The 26,295-nt window shown below is 40.5% G+C and overlaps 1 protein-coding gene across 1 annotated transcript in view; it reads left to right on the forward strand.

Moving 5' to 3' along the window:
* Positions 1-3,276: 3,276 nt before the first annotated feature.
* Positions 3,277-26,295, forward strand: part of ube2j1 (ubiquitin-conjugating enzyme E2, J1) — a 53,907-nt gene continuing 30,888 nt past the window's right edge. Inside the window, exons 1-2 of the mRNA XM_051409953.1 lie at positions 3,277-3,630; positions 23,558-23,631. Coding sequence (XP_051265913.1) covers positions 3,600-3,630; positions 23,558-23,631 — 105 coding nt within the window. The 5' untranslated portion in view covers positions 3,277-3,599. The remainder of the gene's footprint in view (positions 3,631-23,557; positions 23,632-26,295) is intronic.

Consider the following 26,295-nt stretch of genomic DNA (forward strand, 5'->3'; position numbering starts at 1 on the left):
ATATAGTTGCTGCTGCTGTAAATGTGCTGCTGTAAACATTCAAACAGGTTGACAGTGTGGATTTGTTTGTAACTATTGAGAGCTATGAACCACATGAAATCATCAAAATGTGCCATAACTCTTCTCTTTAACAACACAGGTGGAATTTCTCCTCAAAAGCAGCTACTGTATGAGCACAAAGGTCACTGGTCTATATAACATGCATGACTCCTATGAGTTTTGACATTGCAGCAGTGTGTTTTTAACGCCCTTGGCATCTGTATATGACTAGAGCAATCGACTGCAAGGGTTGAAGTGCGTGGGCACACATGCAGAATAACTGGATTACACTTGATGTGGTGCGACATGAGTCAGTGGTCAAGCGTCCCTTTGTTGCTTTGCAATATGATCTGGAGATTTGATGTTCATTTTGTACAGTGGTTGGTTTGAAATGATGATGTAGAGTGTTTTGCAGGCAAGGCCTCATCTGCAGACTGCAGTTAATGTTGTATAACAGTGATATGCTGTTCTGCTGTTTCAGCAGTGTTGAATATAATAGAATGTACCACACTATAGTCTGCGCCAAGGTAATGTTTTCATTTTCTATGCCATCCCTTTACACAGGTAGTCTCCACTGCCCTTCATCAGAGCTTTCAGATTTATGGATATAGAATCTTCAGCACCTCATCTTTGCAGGGACAGTGATGGTGCTGTACCTCTGGACTGGTGACCCTGGGGAGGACTGGGTGACTATTACCTACTGATATTTGTATTAATATTTTATTGTTGAACTTGAGGTAAATTTGCCTTATTAATATCTCTCCTTTCCCTTGCCCCTTCTCAGGTGGGGTTTCCTATTCATTTCTTGGGTAATTCCTAGGATTGATTGGTTTTTGTGTGTGTATATGTCTATATATGCAGGTTTATTGTCATTTGCTGTGTTAAAGGTCACTTGACCAGACTCTACAAAGGCAGTGATCAGGAGTCCTTAATTCTTTTCAGTTGGTGGGTAATAAATATCTGCTCAAAAAGACAAAAACATCCTTGCTCTCTCTGTTGTCTCATTCCTAATTATTTTATTCTATATGGATATGGCAACGTTTCAACCACAATGTTCTTCCTCAGGCAAATGTGACAGTGTTGTCTTTTTTGTCTGCCAGTTCCTAATGAACAGCCCCTCTCCTGGATTTGTTAGGCTGGTTCTCACAGCAATCATCTAAGGATCAGACTTGAGATGAGCCAGAATTTTATTTATAAAATATATGACGATGATAAAAGTAGGAACCTGATTTTTTCACAGATTATCTGTCTCATGTACTACTGTCAGGATATAGTTTATTTTTTTAAATAATAAATACATTTTAATAGGTTGGGTCAAACTTCATTAACACTTGCAGGACAAAGCCTTGAACAGATCGAGATGAAAATAACCCCCTTTAACCTCCCTAAAGCTTTCAAAGCATCTGTGAAATCCTTGTAAAATAACCTGTGAGTCCCAGATTTCTATGTATTGCTTCATCCCTGAAACTGACATTTCAGCCTTTGAAAAACTTTTGCATTAATGTTAAGGGCCATGAGGAAGTAAGGAGTAGTTTTTTGCTATTTCAATCTTTACCTTTGGAATGTTTGTTGGCAGGAAGAGGAGGACAGGATGTTGGCAGTAAGGTCTGAACATAAAGATGGATTAATAGAAATCATATAGAAGTGTTTTACCTCTGGTGGGATTGAAAGCAGTAGAAAGGTGACAGCAGAGTCTCATGGTGGAGCAAAGAACCTGGGAGATGTCAAGTCTCTGTCAGACTCACATGAAGTAGAATGACTGTGACTGTCTGCACTTTGACTCGATAAAAATAATATGCAGGGAACATTAAACAAAAGAAGGGAGACACAGAATGTCTTTTTTTTCCTCGTCACCTGACGGCACCTGGTTGTGTACCAGCTGCCTTCAGCGTCAGGAATATGAAGTTTAAATAGACAGAAATATGGTGTATGAGCATAAACGTGTGCAGAATATAGCACCCATTCTTCCATTTCAGCTGTGTTTGATCTGCAGCCATGAGCTGCATAATCAAAATGTACACATAATCTATACATAGAGCCAGTTTAAGGTATGAGAGAAGTAAGTGTAGGGATGTATGGGTTATCATTTTAGAGAAAAGACCATGTACAGTGCATGCTGAGAGGTTTGTCAATATGTTAACAGTGCTTCTACAACTTGATTTAATGACATACAAGTAATCTACTCCTTCTACCTCATAATTAAATATTCCAGAATCTCTGAATATGCTAATGTTGTTCATTTCTAAAGTTTTGCTGCTGGACACAAGATGTCTCCTCCTTCACTGTAAAGTCCATTCTCAGTGGATGTGCACTGGTGGCTTCAAGTTTCTACATCACACTGTACAAGTTACATACTGGACCAGGTTTTCTCATATTCCAAATCTACACACTTTAGAACTTTTTCTGCTTGTAATAAATCACAGCAGCAGAAATTACTTTCATTGGAACAAGAAACTAGCTTGGCTTGTTGGTGCAGCATTTTTCTTTAAAATATAGATTTTTATTTTCCTAACTTGTAATCCTTATTTATTCCAAGGAATATAAATTTCCATGTTTACAGTGCGCAAAGATGCTCAAGCCGGCTCTATGCATACCACAGCACTGTCCTTGATTTAGGTCACAAAGTGGCCAGTGATGCAGTAAATGTTACTACTACTATTACATTGAATCTGAATTCATTTTTGAAACTTTTTTTAAAATCAAATTACTTATAATATTTCTCTATTATTAAGTATATGAGTATTGGGTAATTGAGTTTTCAGGAATCAAAATCAGAATTTGTGGACTGGAAAATTATTCTATTTTATTATCAAAATGTTTCATTTGTATCTAAATTTCTACATTCTTCACAAGTGATTTACTCTTACAATTAGTTATTCAGTTGCTTGTAGGATTCTAATATTTATGGCCATCTTTTGCTTTCGTAGACAAACCTTTTTTTCAGGCTTTTTTAAATTGAACATGAGGGAAATATATAAACAAGGTAGGTAATATATACACAAATCAGAAGTAGAGAAATCCATTTACAGTGGTAGAAATGACACTATAGGTAACAGCAACAGAAATCAAAAAAAGACAATCATATAAACATACAAGGAGCACCAAAGATAAAAGGTAAGGTAAAATACATTTAAAAAGCATAGATTCTATAGAGAAACTGGCCATTAACAAGTTTGTTGCAATAGTGCGCCTGCGCAGCCTCAGATCTCCCCAGAAGAAGAAAGCCAGCCAGTAGTCAGCCACTTCCTGTTTACGTTTCCACAAATGACGTCACGCGGATAACATTTAATCAAACAGTTTCAAAACCGAAACAGAGTTTAACTTGACAAACAACTCCTCAAGGTGCTTGTGACGGCGGGGTTAATATAGCTTCCGTCTTAGCTACATACCGGAGCCCCGGGAGAGTGAGAGACCGACGGGTTGTCCGTCCTGCTCTTATCTGAGGACCGAAGCAAGCTAACGCTAAGTAGGTGACAAGCTAGCTGGTAGCTAGCTAGCGAGTTAGAAAGAGAAAGTCAGCAGCACTTCTCTATTAAACAGAGCGGCCACCGTCCGTCAGCATGGAGAACAAATACAACCTCAAGAGTCCAGGTAGGCTCACTGTCTGATGTTGTCTCTCTGTTGGGCAGCGAGTTTGCTAACCTGACTGACAGCTGTAACACACAAGTTCACTGTGGACATTGTTTAATTAACATACAGCCATTCTGAACGAACTTCAGTCGATGTTAGAGTGCTACACTGACACGAGCCCATTAATGCGTATATTGACTCTAATTGTCAGTGTGTGTGTGTGTGTGTGTGTGTGTGTGTTTGCTGGCTTTTTACAGTAGATAATTACATATGGAAATACTTCGTTATTGCACTGTACAGCATTGAGACACCTATATTCATGTAGGTTAGCTTCCATGGTGTGCAGTGGCACGAGTCTCTTCCTGCGCTCAGACAGTACGTGGAGCTGAGCTGTGTAACGTCACTCTTTGGTTAGGACGTGTCCACCTGTGTAGCTACAGTCCTGGACGGTTGTGAACAGAGTTAAACTGGTCTAACAACAACAAAAGTAAAGGTGTTATTGCCAGAAGAGGACCTAGGTGGGGTCAGAGGGGTGATAGTTGTGAGTTGCAAGTAGGGCTGCACAATTAATCGAAATATTATCCAAAGCGCAATATGCAAATAGCAGAAGCAATATGCAAATCGCAAGAGCTGTAAGGTTTTGTTAAACGTAAAATGTGTGACAAACAGCATTATAATGAAGTACTGTGTGTGTGTGTTTGTATATATATATATAAATGCAGGTTACTGTGTTATAGGGCTGCGCAATGTTTTAAAAACACAATATATTGCGATATTATTATATATATATATTGTTATGATATACATATTTTGACAGATTACCATATGATTCACTGTTAGTGTGAATGATCAGATTTGCAATCACAATTTTATTTGTCACTGAAAGAACAATAAAGACCATGATGATGTGCAGGGTTTCCCACAGGAAATGTGTTAGTCAAGGTGATAGGCCATCAGACAGGCGGGAGGGGGGTATTGGTTGCCATCAGGCGTTTGGGGGGTGGCAACCAATACCCCCACACACATACCTTTTTCAATTGTAGGCCTGCTTCGTCGTACGAAGAAGCCCGCAATTTTTGGTTGCGTTTTTCTGTCCATTTGGCTGTTTACAATGCGAGAGAAAATCACGTGCAATCATCCAACGTATAGCTATAAGACAACCACGCAACTAGCCTTGATAAGAAAACATTACGCCTATCATAATAATTTCAGATAGCCGGAGGATCTGTCCTAGGTTTCTGCCTTTTAACAGGCAGTTTTTCCTTGCCCTTGTCGCCAAGTGCTTGCTCATGGTGGTACTGTTGGGTCTCTGTAAATAATGTTAAAGAGTTCAGTCTAGACCTGCTCTATTTGAAAAGTGTCCTGAGATAACTTCTGTTATGAATTGACGCTATACAAATAAAATTGAATTGAATTGAATTGAATTGAGATACTTCGAGTGAACAGTTAACAGGTTATTCAAGTATTTATAGAATTTAGATAATTTAGAATAATTATCTTACCTCGATGCGACAGGCTATCCAAATGCCAGATGAACGTCTTCACCCAAAAATGTTTTCTTTTTACCCGGATAAAGAATGTTGTAGAATGTTTGGCGAACGATGATAGATAGAGCGATGACAACCACCAGATGCCACTGTTCGGACGCATCACACCATTCAGAGCCATATCACATATTTAAAGATTATAAAAACTGATTATTTTCCGATTCATGGCACGTTTTATCATTATATTTTTTTAATGCATTCTGCGGAGAAGGGAGACTAACATTGGTCACGGTTTGGAATGAAAGGGAGAAAACAGGATAGAGTAACACGGTGGATATCGCTCATATTGCTCATATCATTCGGCAGGCGTGTGTTGCTAAGGCGGCCGCCTTAGCTGCAAAGTGCTGCGGGAAACCCTGATGTGACATTTGTTGGGGTCTGTACCAAACAAATAGTTTTCTTACATCTGGAGAACAAGATTTGTAGACCAGGACATCTCTGCAGCACTGCAGGACTTCATTATCATGCTGTTTGTCACGCATTTTATCTTTATCAAACAATTGCAGCTTCTTGCTATTTGGGTATTGCACCAGACTGTGATTTCAATAGTATTGCGATTAATTGTGCAACCCTACTATGTTATAAATAATACAAATCACAAGCATAAATATACACCGTATGAACCAAAAAAAAAAGAAATATAAAAAATAAAACACTAACTAAAGGGGAGATCACGCTGCCGGTAGGTAAGCAAATAAAAACAGGAGAAATAGGGATAGAAACAGCAGATGAGTGCTCAAGATATTGAGCAACCCAAATATGCCACTTGGAGTACTTCATTAGGAATTGGGGTAATGTAGCATGTTAACGCCCTTCCCAGGTTTCTGATCACTGTATGTTATGTACTCTGTTACACTGTTTCATAAACTTGAGTTATATTAGCAGTCAACCTGAATCTGCACACAATACTGTCAAATCTAATACTGTTAGAATCGTGTATACGGCGAGCTGAATAACTTTTTCTCAAGGTTCTCATGTTTCATGTGAATGTCATGTTCTGAATAGGATTAGAAGATTCAAGACCAGGATATTAGTAGGGGTGAAATGATAAGTCATTTTCAAAAAAGTGCTTCAAATTCTAGGGTTCCAGCTTCTCAAATGTCAAGATTTGTTCCTTCTCTTTGTCAGTTAGAATAGTAAATAGAATACATTTGGGGGTACATTTGGTCAGACAAGGCATTTAAAGACGTCACAATTGCAATATTCAAATCACAGAAATTGCATCTGTTTTGATGAAGGGAAAATGTGTGACAAACAGTATTATAATGAAGTACTGTGATGCCCTGGTCTACAAATCGTGTTCTCCTGATTTAAGAAAACATGTTTGTTTGCTACAGACCACAACAAAATGGGCTCTTTGGTACAGACACTTCATGTGACATTTGTGATGCAAAAATTATCATTCTAACACTAATGGTGAATTATTTTATAACCTCATCACCTCATGCAATGTGTTCTCACTTCAAAGTCATCCAATACCGCCTCTTGGTCAGTGGGGTAGGTATCCCTTTAGTGTCATTTCTGGATGCACAGGGTTCTGTGAACAAGGTAGCAATAATACATATGCAGCATCTACTAGTGTCTGTGTGACAAACTTCTATGGCACGGCTGAAGTTTACATAAATGAAGTTATTCTCCCACTGTGGTAGCTAGATGTTTGTTAATGAATAAATATGTGACTTTATTTTTGTGGATGGTCCGTTTCAGATTTTTATTTTAGGTTTACAGTGTGTGTCCAAGTGTGTAACAGGCAATGTGAGTTAAATGTGACTTGCAAAGAACTGCAAGGCCCTTTTTAGATTTTTTTTTTTATCATGTTATAATAACAATTAGTGGAGTATTACACATTCACAGCTACATTTTCCACTAGCACTCCTTCACATGTAGGCACCAGACACAGTGTGTTTTATGATGTACACTGAGAATTTGGATGAGCAGCAGACACAAAAATCTAGAAAAAAGATACTGGTAACACAATGAAAGCACCGAGTTCATGCCACGTATCACCAAGTACCTGCTAGAGTATCATGTAAGCTTATTGTTTGTTCTGCTGGTGTACAGCTACAAGGACAGACACACTATGCACACACACACACACACACGCGCAGGTGCTCAGTACCCACAGGCATGATTTGTTTGTTAAGAGCCATTGGGTTGGAACTGTGTCCAGCTTTCAGTTTTAATGTTCAGAGTTTCAGAATCACTGTATCATTCATTCTTACTGGAGTTAATGCACATGTAAAGCACCAGTATCAGCCTTGGACAGATCTATAACATGTTTATTATATATTAGCTTATTTTCAAAGAATCCCTTTATGATTTCCTAAAGAGGAATAATGTGACCTCTTGTCACATTGTAGTGGGAAGATTTCCTCAGTTAGTCTGCTGGGAAAGCCTCATTAGCATTCATCCCTCAAACCACGGATATAGGTAGCAACAAATGTAGCTTGAAGCTAGTAGCACCCACGAGGTTCATTGAGAAATACTGAGAATACTGAGTATGAAGATGAATGTTTTCTCTAATGTGCACCGATGCTGCGCCCTTGACAGGAAACACTGACTTTGCCAACTGTTTCCATTTGACTCCTGGCTGGCCTTTTACTTTTCTGTGCACGTCCCTGATGATCACATCCACAGTGCTGTACGGTATATTTTTTGTTTTAATAGCTGCAGTTGATTTACTGTCTGCTGTGTAAAGTTTACTATATCCCATCCTTCCTTACTGTCCCTTATTGTACCCCACCGTTTGCACTAAATTCAGGAACTGACTCAAAGAGTGGGATTAGCTCTCTTTTGTACTCCTGGCTTTACCTCTCAGCTGAATGCAGTAGGAGAAGCAGCGGCAGAAGAGCATTGAGGAAAGTGGCCAGACTTTGGAGGAGTCTTTTCCCTCCCTCCACTGTGCTCCATGCCTTTCACATCTTTGGAGTTGTTGTTATTATGCAATGACTCCTCTCCTCTGGACCAACTATGAATCTCTTCCCAGTGGCAAACACTCAAAATATGTGTTACATAATATGATTTGGCGTTCAAGGATTATCACCCTATTGCCTTGAGCCAGTGACCGGACCTCTGCTAACCTAACAGAGGCCAGAGGCATTTGTATGGGAAAGGGCTTTTCCTTGTCATCTCTACTTACTGTCACTGGAAGGAAGAGCCAAAAATGGGCAAGGGATATGAAACTCAGCAGGGGATATGGAGCACTGGAGCGCCTGTCACAGCGTATCCAGGCACTGGCAGGGACAGTGGTGTTAAGAGGATGCTGTGCTGAGATCTGGAGTGGCTCCTCTTCCCCTCTCCTGTTCCAGCTCAGCATGCCTACGTATTACAATGTGTTCATGCTGGATAAATCTATGTCCAGTGCCAATGCTGGAAGTAGTATGCAGAAAGTAAGGGTTTGGAGATCTGGGTAGTGGATGGGAGTGAATGGACTACTAGTTACTTGTACTTGTGACTTTATAAGTCACAAGGTTTCACAAGTTAGTAGTTGACTAGTTGCAGGGAGCAGCCATCATGTTTGAGCCAATGCTATACATACTTCACATGAGCTGTGGTATTTTCCACAGGAGAGGCACGTGAGGAAGGAGGTCCTGCTCGTCCTCATTATAAGTTTGAGGTTTGCCCCTAACTAACCTCTTCACTTGTGCACGGATACATATTTTTCTGTTTTGCTCATAAGCCAAAGCTGAACTGCCTAAAAATATAGCACCAATGGAATCTGCTTTCTCTTTTTATACTCCAGCGTTGTTCATCAGACATAATGTCATACTATTACTTAATATTGCTTTGTCAGGGATATAATAATGGTCCATTTCATGCAAATTTGTGAAGAAAAGATGAGTTTTGACACGTCAAGGTTTGTTGGGTTGCTAATACTGTCAACGTTTTCAGTGGTTTTCCTGTCGTTGTTCATGTTTCTTGTGAAACACAGGAAGGAAGTTAACCTGACAGTGCCAGATTGTTTGTTACAAATAACTATCTGGAAAGCCAATGTTGGAAACTGAGCAGAAAAGGGCAGGCACTTTCAAAATTACATGGCATGTGATTGGATGAACCATCTGTGAACTTCAAACAGATCAAGTTGAGAGAAGAGTGAAAACATAATCATTTGATTTTCCTGATAAGTTTTAATTAGTTATTTGAAGCTATAAAAAAGGGGTTTCACATCATGATTGACAACTAAACCCTGCCCTCAATTGAGTCAGACTCTGGCTCCGAGTGGCGAAAGATGGTAGCGGGTGTATCCTGGATATGTTGGCTTAATTTTTGTTCAGTGGGAGGAAGTGTCGATGGTCTTAACAAACATCTCATGCCATAGCTGCCTATAGTTCCTCATAGGATGCTGATTGAACTGATCTGAACCAGTGTGGTTGGACATATGGTGGAGCAATATGTTTAAATCTTCCGACCGGCCACCATCAGTCCAACAATCTGTGATTGTATATATATTTGCGCCTGTCCTGGGAGTCTTGTTTGGAGCCTCTGTGAATTATCTTATAACTGTCTCACTGTCTCACTTGTTCAGCGGCACAGTATACACACTGAGCAGCTCTCATTCTCAGGAGGCAGACAATTGAATTAGCAAAAAAAAATGACCAGCAATGGACTCAATTTTCCAATTGCCAATATATTTGTCCAATCACCAAACCCTAGTTGGGCCTTGCTAGATGGATTTTTGCGTGATCTTGTCATGTCGCAACCAAGCTGCATTGCAAGGTTAGGAGAAGGTGTTCTTTTACCCTCTATGAGGTAATTCAGGCCAGCATCATTATATATGCTAGAGCAAACCACAGGGCCAATCCATCTAAGGACGTCTTCAAAGCTGGACGATGCTGTAAGAAGCTTGCATCGACAACAAAGTGTGTGTCTAAGTGATTGATTATGCAATCAAGGGCTGCATCGCCTTATTCCCAAACTATTAGGATGATACCAACTGCAGTACTTCATCAGATGCCAAGTACATTGCAGTAAAGGTTCTTGTAATTCTGGCAAAATATTTAGATTGTGCGCGCACTTGTTTAATTAATATTCTAACAGGAGCTAAAGTTTAGACACTATAAGACTGTTGAATCACTCACTGACAACCACGGTTTGCTCTGATTTAAATGGGACATGGTCACAGAAAGTTTTGAGAACACATTGTGGGGATATAGAAATAAAATCTTAAAGAGCCGTAGCAAAGGATATTGATATTTGTTATTCTTATTTATTCACCAGTGACAGATTTTATTGTCCACACACAGAGAATAAACAAGTGCCACTCTTCCACTGCAGTCCTGAGAGCAGCTAACTCCCCTGAGTGACTACTGCAATGTAAAGAAAACTGTGAAAGTTCCACTGAGTAGTTGCCTGCTGGCTATCTGGTTTAGCTAGCTAAATGACATTCCTCCTCCTTTAAGTGCAAATCCAGTTTACTGGTGGAAGTACATGTAGAGTAGATGCTATGGGCTGCTCAAGTTGCCTGGACAGGTGTTTTCAGCCGATGGACTAACTACACAAAACAAACTGCGCTCCACTCACCCCGGTCATGTAGCTAAATTACAAGATACAGAAAAATGGGTTAGACTTAAACCCTTTTTACACAGCCTGTTAAAGGCAGGATGCTGTGCCGTTCCACCATTGGGTGGAGGTAGTAACAGAGCCAAATCGATGTCTATGTAAAAAGAGCGAGGCGTGACACGTGTGCAGGAACTAGAGAGATAGCAGTAAGTGTGAGCAGTGCAGAGGAAAAAGAGCAGTAAAAGTTGTCAGTCTGGTATTATATGTATGCTGTAGGTTACACTTAGAGTGAATAACTCTCAAGACCAAAGTAAAGCCCTCTTGTTGTTTCCCAACTGCTGTAATCACTATGACAATCAGCTCTTCTTACGTTGAGTATTAAAGTAGAAGCGCCTCTTTTTCGGCTCATTCTAAGGTAACAAAAACACAAATTCTTATATTCAGGTGATTATACAGTAATGAAAACATACCTATGAATATTATATTCCATTTCTGACAATAGATCCTCCTCAATGTTACACACTGGGCTTTTAACATGTTTATTAAATGTTGTGTATCTACTTCACTCTTCACTTGATTTTTGCAGAAAGCTCTGTTTTTTCTGCAAAAGCGTGCACTTAATTTTGTAATCATAGTCATAATTGAATTATTGTTAACATGGCCATTATTCAATCAAGGAAATTGCTTGAATTTCCAATTCATTTATCTACTGTAAATGCCAAAGATGTGTTATTTATTTATGTGTTTATGTTAAAAAATACAATTTACCCCAACAATCCATGGTCAGTAGGGCTCTGATAATAATTAATGATAATACTTATAATTATCTACTCGTTTATCTTAACTGATTTTGCCCAAACTAGAAAAATAGGATCCAAATTTTAATAAACCATGTTTGTCCTAGATGGATAAGTTAATAAATAGAAGTTTTGAAGATGGATGGCTGGACAGACAGACAGACGGATGGACATGGGAGATCAAATATCCCCCTCTGAGATTTGGTCTAGACACCAGGGTATCTTGTCCATGACCCAAGGAGTCCCAGGCTGTGTGTGAGCTGCCGCTGGCCCTGCCATCAAAGCTGGAGCTGCCAGCTGCCATCCCTGAAGATACTGCTGGATGAGACTCTGAGCTGACTTTCCCAAGCTCTCTCATTCTGAAATGCCTGTCCAGCCCTGATAGCCTATCACACCTCTGAGCGCTCCTGATTCCACTCTGCAGGGCACTGATGGATTCCCAAAGTGGAAAATCATGACTAACTGGTGGCCGGTAAGATAGAGAGGATGTTTTAACTTGAATAGCTTTTAGCTATAGCTGTCTGTCCACACTCCCTACCTAAAAGTGTCTCTTTCTGTCTGACCCATGCCACCAGTATTTACTATTGATTGTTAGGATTTTTAAAACTGTCCTAGGGCTTATTCAGACCAGATTAGCTCTCTCTCTCTGGCTGACTGTGGAGCAGTTTGACCGGTCTGATTACCAGATTGGCCATTGTCAGGTTACATTTCTCCAAAACTTGGTTCTGTTTTAACTTTTCGTTGCACAGCCGCTGTTTTTATGCCTCCGACCACAGCTATTGCCAACGCTGTTTTTGGGTTGTGTATCTGCTGTCAGTCTGTCTGTCCGTCCCATTCTTGTGAAGGTGAACACCTCGAGGGAATTTCTTCTCTCTCTTCTCTAGGGGCGCCCCTTGAGCCCAGATAGTTCACCTGGTAGAACAGGTGCCCCATGTATAAAGGCTTTGCTGCAACGGGATCAAATCTGACCTGTGGCCCTTTGCTGCATGTCATCTCTACTCCGTTTCATGTATGTGTTGTATTTTAACAAATTCCTCCTAGGGAATTGATCAGATCAACTTCAGAATTGATCAGTGGATGATTCTAAAGACCATCACCATTAAAAGTTGTGTTCTTTGTGTCTGTAGATCAAAGAGCGTGTCTGTGGCATGGAGTAGAATTTCCATACATCTCCATGAAACAGCAAGTTCAGCATACATAGTCCAGTCTCCACGAAACTTCACATATTTGATAAGAGTCCTGCCCTCAACACATCTACATGCCATTATACAGTCATAGTCACAGCATACCTACTGGCAACAGGAAGTAAATCTTGTATGGCGATTTAGATCTGACACATGAAGAAGAAGAAGAAGAAGATGATATTCTTTATTGATGCCCTAGGGGAAATTGTTCTTTTCACTCTTTTTTTACACACACACACAGGCTGAAATGCACACTTCATGCACTGTGGACATGCAAACAGGGAGAGAGATGGTGGAGTGATGGGGCTGCAACGTTAACAGCGCCCCATGAGCTGGTTTTGGGGTTAGGTTACCTTGCTCAAGGGCACCTTGGCAGTGCACACGAGGTGAAACTGGCACCTCTCCAGCTACCAGTCCACACTCCACTGGTCTGTGGGACTTGAACCGGCGGTTCCGGTTCACAAGCCAAGACCCTACACACTGAGCTACTGCCGCCCCAATGACCCATGACATACTGCCACATGAGGTGACGTGCACATCTCGACCTGGTGTGGACTGCTAGGGCCCGATCATCGCTGCTTGCAGCTTTATTTTTTATATATTTTATAATTTAATTAATAATAATGATGATAATAATAATAATTAATCACAGTATTCTGATAATTAGAAAACAGCATATGTGCGAAGTAGGATGGTACTAGTCATTTTTAGCTTATTCGCACTCTGGAGTCTATCTTTCCACACGGTCAGTCCTCCTCCACACAGCCATAATGCGTAGATGAATTGCTTTATTTGCTGCTGCTGATGCTGCCACTGTGTGATTGAGGCCCAGTGCTGCTGGCGTGTGCCAAGGCCTGCTGGGTGGAAGACCACTACTCCCTGTGCTGTCATGACAACTTAGGCCACGCATCAGGGTTGTTGTCGCTTTGGGCAATAGGCATGAAGTTGAACTTAATGTATACAGTATACACACAGATGCATAGTAACTTTGAGCCATTCATTGCACTGTGCTCTCTGCCCCATGTTTCCTACAGAGGCATGGATCTAACAGAAAGTAGGGATAGGGCTGAATCATTTTTATTTTGACTTCCCAATTTAATTATACATAATTGATGTCTTAACAACTGAACGAAGTTTTGGGTGAACAATGTGATTTTGCCAGATATACTGAGCACTGTCGGTGGTAAAGTTACTCAGCTGCAGCTAATTAACATTCATTTAATTAACGCACACACAGCAAGGTGTGATTGTTTTCATTTTGAGGTAAGATCAAGTATAGCAGCGATGGGTGACTTGGTACATTTTGCTTGCAGCATGGCTCTACAGATGGCAGTGTTTTAGTCTGTCAGTCTGTTAAAATGGGGTTCAGACATTCATTGTGCTGAGAGGATGAATCCTACTGGGCTTGGTGATCCTCTGTCTTTTCCTCTGCTGCCACCGTAAAGTTGATTTACGGTTCAGAGTGAAATATCTCTAATTATTTGATGGATTGCCATGAAACTTGGTTCAGACATTAAAGGCCCATAGAGGATGATTTCTAATGACTTTGGTGATCCTCTGATTTTTCCACTAGTGCCACCATGAGCTTGATATGTTTGAGTTTTTATTTAAATATTTTGGCAACTATTGAACAGATTGGTATTAAATTTGGTTCAGAGACATTTATTTCCCCCTCAGAATGAATTATAGTAACTTTGATCCTCTGACTTTTCATCTAGTGCCATCAGGTCAAATTTTTACTTTGTCTAATAATTGGGTTTATGACCAAATACCTGCAAAACCTATGACATTCCCATCATCCTCAACTGTACTTTGTGATAGATGGTCAAGAGGAATACATTTATTATATCATATATAAGTATACTATAACCATGAGTATATTGCATGCTGAAAATACTGAATAAAATTGGACAACAGACTGAATAAATAAAAATCTGTTTAGTCCTAATTGGCAAAACTAAGATGGTGAACATGGTAAATATTATACCTGCTAAAAATCAACATGCTGATAGTGTCAGTGTGAGCATGCTCATGTCACCATTAAGCCTAAGGCACAGCTGTGCCTAAGTACAACTCTTAGTCGTATTCTATAGAACAGTAGCTAAGGTAACTAGAAGGTGACCTTTCTCTTGTGTTTTGAACCATAGGGGGACATCGACAGCCAGTAATTATGTTATTTTATCTGATTCTATTCATTGAGAAACAAGCAATTTAATAATAGAAAATAGTTTTTCTCAAATCATTTAGCATTAAAGGTCCAGTGTGTAACAATTAGGAGGATCTATTATCAGAAATGGAAAATAATATTCATAGCTATGTTTACATTAGTGTATAATCGCCTAAAAATAACAATTGTTGTGTTGTTATTACCTTCACATATCCAGACTAACTTTCTGCATTGGTTGCACTGGTGCGCCTAACTTTTTTTTCTTAGGTGCACCAGCACAAAATGTAGGTGCACCCAAAATTTTCATTGCGTCGCCTTTAACGCCGTAAGGTCACCTTTTTATCGCTCTCCATAACTTTCATATAATGTGAATGATTTTTAAACAAGAATAAGGTGTAGAGAAATGCTTGTCTTTATTTGAAGCACAATTATATATAAAAAGAAAAATAAAGTGTTTAAAGTGCTTCACTGAGCTGAAATTGAACATTTCAAACTAAAACACTAAGCAAAATAAAACATTTCCAAATAAAAGTGCTTGTGCTTAAATTGCTTCACTGAACTGAAATTGAACATTTCAAACTCAAACATTTCAAGTAAAATAATTATTAATGATAATAATAATGATTACTACTACCTGCCGCTGAAATGCAGCTGGGAGAGGAGCCACTTTCTCTACACACACTTGTCACGGCATATTGTGTTTTTTTAGACATGTTATGTTTTTTAAAGTTTCGATATGAAACGTTGTTGACCCGCTCACGTATGCAATATTTCCGGCCATATTCTGACCGCACTGCTGACAGTACACGCAGTGCATTGCTTTACGTCCTTTGTTGTACCTCAGCCAGGGAAATTGTTGCAGCCAGTCCTGTCTGAAGGAATATATTTTGGCCTTTTTAATTTGTTTCTCGGAGCCGGGCTCTATCCAGACTCAGTTGTCTCCTCCTCTGGTTCCGAGTCTGATGCTGTCGCTGAAGGACCGGGGCTTGGTATCTCACCAGGGACCGAGGGCTCCGTGTCTTGACGGGATGGACTCTCAGTAGTGGGGATGGATGGGATTATAGTAGTAGGGCTGGTTGTAGGCTTGGTTTTCTTAATGAAATAACTTTCAATATTTCTGCCTCTCTTCACTTTCCCTCATTTTGTTGCGTTTATTTTATTTTTCCGTTTCAGTTAGTCAGCTACTCTCGCGCTCAGGTCGCGCGCAATTTTTAACACACACAACTTAGCGCGGTGAACAGGACCACAGCCAATCAGAGGCAAAGACCCGCCCGAGCTCTGTCTCTTATTGGTTTAGAACATGATATGATCCTACCATGAGTGTGTGACTTCGGTCACAGGAGAACACAGAGAGATGATGCGCTTGCGAAATAAATTTTATGTTTTCACCTGGGCAGCGTTAGGTGCACCAGTGCAACCTAGAAAAATTATCAGTCACACTCTTAAAAATTTTGGTTGCACTCTGGAGCCCTGCTTCATGTTCCTCCAGCAAGTTGCGACGTTGCCATCACAACAATTAAAGCAAATCTAACCATTTCTGGTAATTCTGTGACCTTGCAATTTTGGCAACTTTACTGCAAACTTGACCAACCATAGAGTCCACCATAAAAAATGTTGAGATACGTCACCAAAGACACTTCCTTGTTTCTAGTTGTGAAGATACAGACCGTGCTGACATGTGCGACGTGAACATCTCATATTTACCTTGTCCAGTGATTTTATTCTCACTGGAGTTCAGAATTTTTTTTATGAATTATACAAAAAAAAAGTTGCCAAAAAGCATTGCAACATGTGTCATAGTTTTTTCAGAAAAGCTGCTGTGCATCAGGCATTTTAAGCCACAGCAATCCCCAAAAACCCTATGAAATCCTTACAATGAGCCATTTTATCTACAGAGGGAGTGTGTCCTCTGCTACAGAGGCTGCATGTTTCTACAGTAGCCCAGAATGGACATGTTTTTCATGGCCACCGTAGTTTCTCCTTAACGTATATTTAAGTCAAGGGATTAATTAGGCAATGTTAATTTTCCAAGTTTGAAAAGTCAAGGTGATTTGCAGAGGTCTTATCTCTTGTATGTCCCAGACTTGCAGCAGCATACGCAACTACATATTAATAGTGCTTGTAGAGCCAAAGCCCTTCACTAAATTGAGGTATTTATTGTTCTAAAGAAAAATCATTGATTAGGCCTTGTGAGCATTCATAATACCACCTACTGTTCCATCAGCATAGAGTAGAGTGGACTTAAATCTTTTAAGTCGGGCAAGGATTTAACATCATAAATAAACTCTGGAATTATGAAATGGAAAACAAGCAGGAGCTCAACAGTAAAAGAAATACACCTACAAAGACACACGCTTGCACAGAGCTATTAGACCTCCACAGGTTTCACTTTCCTCCTCACACTCAGCAGTGCAACATGTCCTCCAGTCTTCTCCATATTGCTTTGCATTGACAGCACAGGCACATCAGACACAAGACCAGCATATCAATCTGCACTTTCAAAGTTTCCCTCCTGGGTCTATATTGGTGAACTGACATTTTTCTCTCCAGCCACAACAGCAGCATGATTCTCCGCAGTTTCCGTCGTAGGTTAAAAACTCATTTTAAGAGCTTCTTGACGTCACCTTCTCCCTGCTGATTCCTCCCCCTCTCTTCTTTTCATTCTAATTGCTGTCAAAAATGTTCCCCTCTGCTCTTTTTTATTTCTTTTCTGAGCACTGCTCACTTCTCTCTCTTGCATAACAATTCTGTGGTCTCACAAACATCTCGAGGACACTTTTGGGTCTGATTCTCGCACTGCTGGCTATACCAGCTGCTTGCACTTCTGCTGTTATAGGAAGTCTGAGGACGACACTGCAGTGTTTGTGCCAAACATTAAAGTCTCCTTTACAATGTTCCGGGTTTGTCTGCACACAGAATAGTATTTAATGTCCTAGCTTACTTTTATAGCTTCAGAGAATGTCCATTGCTTTTATCTTTTATTTTTCTTCAGCGTGAGAAACAACTTCAGAGTAGAGTCTGAGCTAGATAATCAAAAATGAAGCTTCCTTTTTGTCAGAGTTTCAGTTTTATTATTTAATTCTAACAAGTATGCAAGAGCATCTCCTGTAGACTGCACAATATTTCAGGCTCTTTAATTTGGCTGTGTGTGTGTGTGTGTGTGTGTGTGTGTGTGTGTGTGTGTGTGTGTGTGTGTGTGTGTGTGTGTGTGTGTGTGTGTGTGTGTGTGTGTGTGTGTGTGTGTGTGTGTGTGTGTGTGTGTGTGTGTGTGTGTCTGTGTGTGTGTGTGTGTGTGTGTGTGTCTGTGTGTGTGTGTGTGTGTGTCTGTGTGTGTGTGTGTCTGTGTGTGTGTGTCTGTGTGTGTGTCTGTGTGTGTGTTTGTGTGTGTGTGTGTGTGTGTGTGTGTGTGTGTCTGTGTGTCTGTGTGGGCCTCAGTATACAATGTGGATTTGGTTGCTTATTGGATTTCATCTTGATACTGTGATATGAGAGTAGTGGATAATATGTTAATGCCTTCATCACATATATGTTTGTTGTCTGTATGAGTTGATTTGGCAGCAAATGGGTTTCCCCATGGGGGATTAATAAAGCTTTCTAATCTAATATGATTTCTGACTTTTAAAACTGAATGTGATACAGTTTTCAGTACTTGAATATGTCTAAAATATCACAATATTAATATGAATATTTTTCAGATTTCAGCATTGTAAAATCACATACAAAATGATCAGAGTGATGTTCTGTGCAATGAACGGTGATTCACAAAAACTCAAATGACAAATTTAGTTTACAGTTTCTCATTGGCTGTGCAGTTTTGATTTGTTTGTAGCAGCAAACAATGGCAGCTCGCCTGCTCACACGTTCTTGTATTACAGTTAATCTGTACACAAAAATATATTTCTGAAAATATTTTAGGTGAGTAATAGGCATCGCAGTTACAGAATTGTGATTTGTATCTGATCAGCACTACCTAGTTTGACAGTTTGGTCTGAGTTTGGCTCATTGAGCTAGACAGACTCACTGAGTATGACTTGCCATGTTGGCTTTACTTAACAGACCCGGAAGTTCTGTCCACATAATATCAGGCTTCTCCTGCAAATTGGTGATGTACATTAGCAGTTTGGCTATGAGCTGATGTGCAAGTCAGAGCGCAGGTCAGAGATAATATTTTAGTTACCAATCAACCCTAAAAAGGACCCCCGTTGTACATGGACCCTAATAATCACTAACAACCAGGTATTTCAGAAGACATCAGCAGACAACAAGAAGCACAAAACACACAAGAATTTGAAGCCCCCCAGAGTGTGGGATACAGTACTCAATACACAATCCACAGTTCAACTAACAATGCAAAAAACACCTCGGGATCTCATTGACGCCTCTTGCATCTCATAGACAAGCTATCTCTGGAGTTACCTGCCGTAGTCCAACCAGTGAGCTGCTGTCAGCTGCAGGGAATTGCTAGCCTTAGAGCTGGGCCGTTTGATGGTGGGTCCACGGAGTAGAAAGAGGATGCAGTTGGAGAATAATCCAATTCTGTAAAATGGAAGAACTATAAAATACAGACCTTTTGGCTTGTTGCCAGGGGTTGGCAAGCTAATCATCACTCTCAGAGCTGATGGGACCCCTTCCACTGGGATGGGCCCTTTTTGTCTTAAAGTGGCTGCATAGATATTTCCTGAGTTGACTGATGGACGCAGGGACGTGTGCTGAAAGGTGCAATGGCTATAGTTCATCCCCACGTCCACTATTGGAGACAAGTTCTGCTGACACCAGTAGTCTGTAAAACGTTCTATTGGCGCTGATGAATGGCACAAACCGATAACTCTGTAGACCTTTAGTTGAAAGTGAAACCTAATTGGATTCAATAAGGAATTTGAAAGGGTGTTGGGTTTGAGAAGCATATTTGAATTTGGATTCAATAAAATCCTATTGAACCCCAGGCCCATTCTAATAGCACCAGCCATCCACATATTGTTATTGATACGTAGGTATTCAGTTTAAAACATTGTGGTTTTTGATTCTGTCAGCCTGAACATCCTTTGTGATCACTGTCCTGCCAACTGACATTAGAGCTGGACACTTATCATCTTGAAGTATTAAATGAATTATACAGAATTTGAAGGGTTTGTACACACAGGCAGATCGCACTCACAGCCAACTTCTGGCTGTGGGTTAGTCTTTTAAGCGAGCAGACTGCTCCGCCTACAGCTGGCTCAGCGTTTGTCAATTTGAAATGTTATGTTGCCACTCGTGAAGGATGGAGCTCACACTGTGGAGCGCCACAGCCGCATGTTCAGCTGTTCACAGATCACTGCACAGTTAAGCTTCCTGTCTGTTATTTAATTTGTTGGCTCTTATGTGTGGTGCCACATGGGCAAACAGCTTTGTCGTATTTTGGGTTTCTGTTGAAGCTTAACAATTTCAGAAAACCCAACAGATTGTCATTGATGGAGGTGGAATTATGTATGTCCATAAATATGTGTAGTGAGAGCGGAGATGACACTAGAAGCTGGAATCAAACACACAACATTAAAAACACATGCCATCACATCCAAGCAGTAGTGTCAGATTATTTCATCATTCTGATGAAGCTCTGAGTTGTCTTTCAGTGAAAGAAAGATCTATGTCAGCTTGGTAATGTAGGTAGAGTTCTGCAATGAAGACAGAAGGCAATCCTGGCTCCTTTCCTGTAATTAAACTTGGAAAACATTCCATCCATTCCAGTTCCATCACCTTGGGATACAGTTGTATGAAAACGTTTTTTGCAATTCAAAACTGCCAGAACATGACGTGTATTTTGATCACATTTGGGCCAAAGTGCTTCAGTAGGCTGATGCATGGAGGTTGGATTTCTTCTTGCACAGGATCAGTTTCTCATCTGCCCTTTCTTAATAATTTTAAGCTTGAGTAAGACTGCAAGCACTCCATGACTGCCTGCTCTCCAGTGTAAACAGGAGGAGGCGGGGGAAGCCAAACACACCCACACACACATAAGGACTCTTCCCCCATTCTCCTTGTGTGTCCAATGTGGGATTACTGTGGTTGGTTCACATCTTCACTGAAGAGTGTCTGTCCTCCGGCAAAATCAGACAGAACACGTGCCCTGAAAGCAGCGTGGTGTCAGGCCATCTCTCTGCTCCACTGCTTCACTCCCCCCCCCCGCAGCCTGCACATCCTCTCAGCTCGCCTTGCCTTCATCCCTGTTATTTGCCCTCCCGCCCATTCCCACCCTTCGTCCTCTTCTTCTGTGTTCATTTCACAGTCTCCATTTCCAGCTCAACACCCTAGCAGTCCGCACTCGATTGGATTCCAAACCAATTTTGCCTCCATGAATACCTCTTAGTTCCGCTTTCCTTTTCACAATTACTTTCCAATTTTCAGTCCCATCCTGTTTCCTCTTGCAGCGGCCTGGTAGCTGATAGCTGAAGCTCTAGTAGCAGCCCATAACAGAGCAAAAGCAAGCAAATTAACCTTGCTGTCTGATAGCTCAACAGCTCCTTTGAACTTGCGATGAGCACTTTGTTAACATGAGGCTGAGACTGTGACATGAGCACCTGTTGTTGTGGCTCATGACCTTGTGTTAAGGAATTATGGGATGTTTAACCCAAGGTTTTGCCCTAGATGGACTCTAATGTGGCCTCCTGTGCTCTGACTGGTGTATCTCCAGGCTGGTAGTCAGCATTACATCAAGGAACATCTTTTTGTTCTTTGCTGCAAGGGCAGTGAGTAATACCCCCCCCCCCAACAATCATCACCACCACCACCACCATCATCAGCTGAACTTGATGATGAGCGTGATGAGGTTGTTTGTATTCCAGATTAAAAGTGTGTCGCAGGCTGGGTCATGACACAAGGGTTAATGCCAGCAGATGTTTCTCTGAAGCCTCATTCTAAGAGCATGTTGCGTCTGCACATAAACTTGTGAAATGCCCCCATGGGTAGGCTGTTTACTTTCTTTCTGCCTTGAGCCTGAATTACAAGTTCAGCTGTGTTTGCATGCACTCATCTGCTCATCTTCTGTAAGCAACTAATAAGCAATCTTTGACTTTGACCACATTGGGAACAGCTCTGTTATCTGTCCTTATGTTTACAAAATATACGGACACTGTTTTTGTTGTTTTGTGCGCTGTTATTGAAGAAGTAGTAGTAGTAGTAGTAGTAGTACTTTTGTGATATTCTCAAAAAGAGTATAATTTTTTTGTGCTAAAACCCCCAACCTCAAGATAAAAAAAAGTATTTTTAACCTAAAATTAAATTTAAAAAACCCAAATCACAATATATTGCCTTGCTTATAGTACTGCAATATATTGAATCGTAACCCCTGTGTTGTGATATGTATGGATTCGCCAGATTCTTGCCAATACATAGCCCTGTTGATCAATCCTTTCTTTATCATAAAAGTATATATATATTACATATTTGATAAGTGGAAACCAGGTAAATTTGCCATTTTTGCTTTAAAAAATGACCTAACTAAAATTATTTCAGATGAATTTTCTATTGATGGACCATTCAATTAATTGACTAATTGTTTTTAGCAGGGTAAAATGTACAGTTCCAGAGCACTAATTCCTTCAGGACAACAGAGTCATGTCATGTCATAATTCTCATCGTTTCTACTTTGCTGATTTTTCATTCAACGTTAAGCTGCCGCCAGTAACGCTTAACATTAAAAGCCTGATCTGCGGCGTAATACAATGAGCCGGACAGTCTGGCTTATCTGCAGGAATACAGAAGTTGTACAGTCAGTACAAGGCTGTCTTGCTGTGAGGTAAAGCGGTAAAAATATATTCTCAATACAACTGATACTACTACTTTTACTGATCTACTTTTTTTCTTTTGCACCCATCCACAGCAGTGCATTGCTCTGTATTTCTTAAGGAAACTTTAATTAGTAAGTAAAATGAGTATTGCTTTTAAAAAGAGAAATGTCAAGCAGCTAAATGGTGTGTGTGACTCTGTTGTTGTACTGATGGAATTAGTGTTGTGGCAGTGTACATGTATATTATGCTGTTTATCACAGAAATATGAAAACACAGAGGAAGGGTTGAGTTTGCATGAACAGCAAATCAAAACAGGAACAAAAATGAAAACTGGGGAGGCTTCTCTTAAATCACTAAAATATGAAATATCCTCATGAAACAAAAGGTGAAAATTGGGAACAATTGTTACTATCTCCATAGGAAAATCTCTTTACAACTTATCAATCCACTGTAACTGAATATGTACCCTAGGTTCTAAGTGTTAAGATCTGTTTCTTACTCACACACACAGTCCACACACCAAGGGCTTAGTGGCGGACTATGTGACACAAAAGTGTCTTGTTGAATAGTTGCGAAGAAACAGAAGTGCCAAAGGTGGTTTTAAAGCGAATGAGTGTGTTTTAGCAGAGAGTCTGTGCGTTGCCAGTACATGGAGCCCAGTCCCTCTGCATGCTCCCGTCTGTCCATCTGTGTTAACGCCTTGGTACCCAGGGGAGCTGCACGTTTGCAGTGGTGGTGATCATGAAGAAGATGGTAAATGGTAAATGGACTGTACTTGTGATGCACAGCATCAGGAGCAATTTGGGGTTCAGTATCTTGCTCAAGGATACTTCGACATGCAGGGGGTGGAGCCAGGGATCAAACCGCCGACCTTCTGATTAGTGGACGACCCACTTTCCCTCCTGAGCCACAGCAACTGATGTGAACTGTTTTACCCTGCATGCACTAACTTCAGTTTTTTGTGTCTTTGTTTCCTTTAACTAACCAGCGGTAAAGAGGCTGATGAAAGAGGCTGCTGAACTGAGGGACCCCACAGAGCACTACCACGCCCAGCCACTGGATGTAAGTTCAAGTGTATAGTGCCAGTATCAACACCATTTCTCATCCCGTATAGTCTAACAGAGCATCATAGGTGAAGATGCACAGTACAGTACATGCTCAGTACAAGAAGCGGTAATTCTGGTTTCATACAACTGTGTTTTGTCCATCATTTCTATCAGTGATAATAGCATTCTGTTTTCTAAAGAACTTAGATGTGGGAACATGGTGACATTACAAAATATAAGTTAGGTGGGTCAAGAAACACAGTCACTGTGACTTCACAAATTCAAGAATTCAAACACTAATTACGACAAAATCACTCACAAATGTCTAATAGGGTAAAATTATGAAGTGATGACATTGCACATCCAAAATCAGTCTTGTGCAAAAACCTTTTTGGCCATTATTCATCACCATAACTCGGGAACAAAAGGGGAGGTTGTCACCATATTCGCATTTGGGCAGAAACTGATTGAGTGATGTTAATCTTGTGTGCCCACCTTGAAACTGTGATGATTGTGACCTCAGGAAACGCAACCAAGGAGGGATCCCTCTCCAAGGATGGACAGACGTGCAATATATGTTGCATATACAGAATAGACCAACATTACAGTATATGATCATGATGACAAAATTACAGATGGGTTGTAAATATATATGAATGATGGATCTGAATCCGGGTGGGTGATGAGTAGGGGTGGGCGATATGGGCAAAAAATAATATCTCAATATTTTTTGGGATTTTGGCGATAACGATAATCAGTCGATATCCTTTAAAATGTCATTAGAAATGTCTGAGCTGGACTTGTGTCCACCAAACGCATTTACAGTGCTGAGAGAGGTCAAAAACTCATTTTCCGAGCGCCCAGCGGTGTTAAAAGTTGAACAGATTTCAACTTGAAGCGCTCTGAGCGCTGCGCTAAAAAAAAACCGTCTCCACTGACATCTTTTTACCGCTGAAGGCGCTTAGCGCTCTGAACGCTGAAGCCCATAGGACCCACGTCTCGGCACTAAATCATCTGAAGTACTGGTAGCTTCAGGGACTGGAGGTGCTTGCATTTTCTCTCTACCATCACAACGCGCTGCTAAACTGTTGCAAGGAGGATGCTAGCGAGAGGTCACGTGATCACGTCATGTGATCACATAGGCCCACTAGTTGTGTGACTGAATCCTGCCATGCTGTGGAGAGCGTTGCTGCACCGTGTATTAATGGATGTGAGGAGTTTCCGCGGGCGTTTCATTGTTTTTGTCGAAGTAATTTAAATACTCGATAATGGAAATTTGCACATCGTCAAAACAACAATGACGATATTATCGCAAACGATATATATCGCCCACCTCTAGTGATGAGTAACCCCAGGTGTCACCAGACACGACCTCCACTGGACACCTTGAAGAGGACAGACTACAAAGACTCACAAGAGCAAAACTCAATTCACACAAGTAGTAGTAAAAAGAACAAACACACAGAGGGAGAGAGAGAGGGAGAGAGAGAGAGAGAGAGAGAGAGAGAGAGAGAGAGAGAGAAGAGTCTGAATCTCCTGGAGAACGAAGATCCATATCCAAACATGAACATGGCTGTAAATGGCAACTTGACTGGTTAGTGGAAGCATACAACTGCAAGGCGGTAGTATAGTTTGGCATTATTAGATAAGGCACTGTGGGTGCCTTAGATGAGAGCTCATTAATGCTGCTAGTGCTTGGTCCAGAAGGGGTAATTAGAATTATGTTTGATTTAGTGACATTCTGCAACCAGATTGAGGTTTTTCAAAAAGGTCCTTCTTCTTAACAGAAGAAATCAGTTGAGTGAAGACAATTTTTTCTAAAATCTTGGATAATAATGGCAGATTAGAGATACATCCAAAATAGTGTATTACTGTAATGCCAGAAAAAAAATGCATCAGTTAGATTTATTGTTATAACATGGTGTTTTCAATTACTGAGTTATACCAAGAAACCTTTAATATAACAATATACTATTTATCTTGTTATAACCTGAAACTTGTCACGTTATAATGTGAAAAGTTTCATGTCATAATGTAATAACTTCATAAGTGTTATAACATAAAATGTTTCACATTATACACATTATAAAGGTAAGAAATCATTCACTCCTCAGAGGATTCAACTGGCTGGCTAAGCAGGGGACGATTCAGAGTTTATGATTTTACAAAGGATTCTGTGATGATTCCTTGCTGCTTTGATTGCACACTGATCAGTAAACATCAGATCTATGAAAGGAGCAAAGGAGAAAAATCTCAAATATTCTTGCAGGAGCTACTAAAAACACTGACAGGCTCCTCTACAGTGAGGCCCTGGTATTCACTCGTACAAAAAAGTCATTTTAGGCAGTAAAAGCATGACAGAAACGAGAATAGAGAGTGAGTGTTAGGAGGTGGGTAGAGCAAATCCCCCACACAGATTTGCTCCATCTACATGTCTTAGTTATATATGATATAACTATGAAGTTGAAACTTTCGCTATATCCTGACAGTAGAACATGAGACAGATTATGTGTGAAACAATCGGGTTCCTCTGACTCATTCTAGTGCTCCTCATGGCATTTGCAAGAATCTACCGGGCCTGAACGAAAACAACCAACCAGAGTCAAGAAAGATATCAAGACGTTTTGGGTTGGAGGCTTAAAGATAGCTGACTGTTGAGTTACATTCCCAGGGTCCCAAA

Source organism: Dicentrarchus labrax, unplaced genomic scaffold (genome assembly GCF_905237075.1).
Source record: "Dicentrarchus labrax unplaced genomic scaffold, dlabrax2021, whole genome shotgun sequence".
NCBI classification, from domain to species: Eukaryota; Metazoa; Chordata; class Actinopteri; family Moronidae; genus Dicentrarchus; species Dicentrarchus labrax.